Source organism: Nicotiana attenuata, unplaced genomic scaffold (assembly GCF_001879085.1).
Source record: "Nicotiana attenuata strain UT unplaced genomic scaffold, NIATTr2, whole genome shotgun sequence".
Classification (NCBI taxonomy): domain Eukaryota; kingdom Viridiplantae; phylum Streptophyta; class Magnoliopsida; order Solanales; family Solanaceae; genus Nicotiana; species Nicotiana attenuata.
Genome location: NW_017673875.1, coordinates 67,950 through 71,501, shown reverse-complemented (window position 1 = coordinate 71,501; position 3,552 = coordinate 67,950). Strand labels below are relative to the sequence as shown.

Sequence of the window (3,552 nt, the reverse complement as noted above, 5' to 3'; positions counted from 1 at the left end):
ACGGCTCAATTATATAAAAACATAACAAGAATTTATCCTACAAAAGGTTCCATCAAAACCCTAGATAACAAATTAGCTATTCATAATAGTATGTAAAACTACAATACTAAAAGTCATAACCAACAATGAAAAATAGGAAGAGGAAGGAAAAACTCGTAGAAGAATTCCCCGCCTTGCTCCTATTGTGTCTCTGCCTCCTTAGGTCGAATCTGTGTCAAAAATATGTCCAACCCTTTAAAATACCATTTTTCCATGTATATATACCAAGTAGGGTCGTGCCCAAACTATTATACCTTCTCCTACGCGAAAAAGGACAATTTTTTCACGTCTGGACGCCGCGGCTGCGGTAAAACCACGGTACGACCGCGGTATATGGCAGGTATACTACCTCAGCCTGCCTCAGGTCCGCGGTCGCGGTTTCGACCGCATTTTTCACCCTGTTCAGTTTGGAATTTGTCAAAATGTAAAATATGAAAGTTGTAGCCCTTTGAGTTAGATTTCCAACCATATATTGTGGAGCCCAAATGGAGTTGTGAGAAAAAAGTTATGTGCATTTTACTAGATAGTGCGCAATATGCCTACTCGATTCTTCATTTTGTTGCTCTATCATCCGTTGATCCCTCAATACGATCCTGACTTAATTTCTTGGGGTTTTGCTCAGATTTCAAAGCTCCAAATCACTTGAATTCATTCCATAACATCTATATAGCTCGGAATCACTCCTACACGGCATAAAACACACACTTAGTGCAAAACACTAGCGATTAAAGCGCAAACTCAACTAAAGTGCAGTAAATTGGAGTGTAATAATCGACTAAAATAAGTAATTATAGCCTATCATCAGATTTCCATGCTGATATCCTTGCCACTATCTTTTCAATAAGTGGTTGCCATTGCAACAGAGATAACTTCTTAGTTGATAATGGAACCCCTAGATATTTAAAAGGTAGTTCACCTTCAATCAATCCCAATTCCTGCACAATTCTATCTCTATCTCCTCTGTTCACACCTCCAAAATAAATTGAACTCTTACCCAGGTTTTCTTTGAGGCCTGAAGCTGCTGAGAACTGATTGAAACAGTGTTGCATAGTAACCACCGATGATAAGTCACCTCTAGCAAATAGTAATAGATCATCAGCAAAACATAAATGTGTGATTGCTAGCTTTGAACATCTGGGATGATAATGAAATTCTGTCTTTTTGGTAATTCCTTTACACTCCTACTCAAGTACTCCATTGCTATAGCAAATAGAAATGGGGACATAGGATCTCCTTGTCTAAGACCTTTAGCAGCATTGAAAGGTATTGAAGGCTCCCCATTAATCAGAATAGTATAACTGACTGTTTTCATGCATTCTAGGATCTAACTGATGATCTGATTAGGGAATCCCAACTCCACCAAGACTTGTTCTAGATATATCCACTCCACTGAATCATAAGCTTTTTGTAGGTCTATCTTGATCATGCATCTTGGTGACACATGCTTTCTTGTATAGGCTTTCACTAGTTCATGTGCTAAAATAATGTTGTCTCCAATCTTCCTCCCTGGTATGAATCCTGCTTGTGACTCACTAATTATAGGGGCAATGACTGTTTGAATCCTTGCTGCTATAACCTTTGAGATCAGTTTATACATTACAGTGCAACAAGCTATTGGTCTATACTCCTTCACTCTTGTCATTTTTTGGCAGCAATGTGATAGCTGTACAGTTGATGGCATTGTACATCTTCCCAGTGCTGAAAAAATCTTTTACTGCTTCACACACCTCTTCTTTGATGGCACCCCATGCTTTTCTAAAGAAGGTAGCATTATACTCATCTATCCCAGGAGCTTTGTCTTCACCTATGGACTCAAGGCCTTGTTGGATTTCCTCTTCAGTAACTGAAGCTATTAGGGGTAGTTTCTGCTGATGTGTCAGTGTTGGTCCTCCCTTCATATTCATCTTGTTAATGGCTGGTAGTTCTTTTGCAGAAGATCCCATCAAGGATTTATAGAATTTCACAATCTCCTCTTGTATTTCTTTTGGCTCTGTAAGATTCCTTCCTTCTAGTGATGTGATCTCCTTAATGGTTTTTCTCCGACTCTCTCCTTAACCACAGCTGAGAAATACTTTGTATTTGAATCCCCTAATTTGATCCATTTAGCTCTTGATTTCTGTTTCATGATGTTATCCTCTATCATGGACCATTTTTTCAGATTCTGCATTGTAGTCCTTTCCTGTTCTATTAAATCATCTGACCATTTTGAAGTCAGTTGTTTATGAATTATCACTAATTCATTTCTTGCTTTGTCTATTCTCTGTGTAATGTTTCTAAACTCCTCATTATTCAGATGCTTGAATAATGATTTTAGTGCCTTCAGTTTCATCCATATATCTTTCATCTTCCAATTTGAAAACTTTTGTTGCCATACTTGCTTCACTATATCCTGAAACTTTTCATGATCAGCCCAAGTGTTGAAGAACCTAAATGGAACTTTGATATCACTCTGATTTGTCTGTAAAGCAAGCACCATCGAATTATGATCTAAGATTAGTGGCACATCATATTCCATCACAATATGACCACATTCCATCATCCATTCATGGTTACCAAAAGCCCTATCCAGTCTGCTACAAATTCTCTCCTTACTTTGTTGTTTATTAGTCCAGGTGTAGTAATCACCGGTCCATCTTACTTCATTGAGCAGTAATTCATGGATACAGTCATTGAAATCCTTGATCTCCCCATATTGTACTGGATTCCCATATAATCTATCTTGTGGATATAACATTGCATTAAAATCTCCAACAATTAACCATGGTATATTCATTCCTTGAGCCAGTATTTTAAGTGTATCCCACATACTTTTCCTTTCCTCACATGTATTATACCCATAGATTACAGTTATAACACATGTCTTATTTGATGCTATTGTATTAACTTGACAATGCAGTAATTGAGCTTCTTCTTTCAGCTTAGCAACTGTATATAATCTACTATCCCATAGTAGCCAAATTCTTCCATTGATTGCACTCCTGTAATTATTCAGAAACCCCCAGTTGGGATCCACATTAGCTGCCACAGTTGTTGCTTTGTGCTCTTTGACTTTGGTTTCTGTTATTCCTGCTAGGGTAATATATTTTGTCTTTATATATTTTCTCAGTTCCTTCTGCTTATACTTTTTATTTGCACCCCTTACATTCCAAAAAAGCCAATTCATTTGTTAATAACTAGTTCCACCTCCTTTGTCAGGAGGAGCTGATTTGGATCCACCATGGCCTCTATTCAACACTTCGAGCACATTCTTTGTTGGTACTGAACATAATATTGGAAACTCTTGTAGATTGAGTTCTGGTACCCTGTCTATTGCTTTTCCCTTGTCAGGGGTACTGATCCCATTTCCCCCTCTTTGTTGCTGATCCTGCACCGAGTCAGTTGCTTGTATCTCAACAACTTGCATGTGTTTACCATTTGCTTCTATGTTTCTAGCCTCTGTTCCTTCATCCTGGTTTCCTCCTTTGTTGCTGCTATCATGCTGCTCTTTTGGTTGTTCTTTTGTCACCCATTTCT

At 38.0% G+C, this 3,552-nt stretch overlaps 1 protein-coding gene across 1 annotated transcript; it reads right to left on the bottom strand.

The window, feature by feature from the left end:
* Nucleotides 1-2,047: 2,047 nt before the first annotated feature.
* On the bottom strand, nucleotides 2,048-3,202 carry LOC109217519. Its single transcript, XM_019381776.1, has one exon. It carries the CDS (start codon nucleotides 3,200-3,202, stop codon nucleotides 2,048-2,050), a length of 1,155 nt encoding a protein of 384 aa, XP_019237321.1.
* Nucleotides 3,203-3,552: the final 350 nt, after the last annotated feature.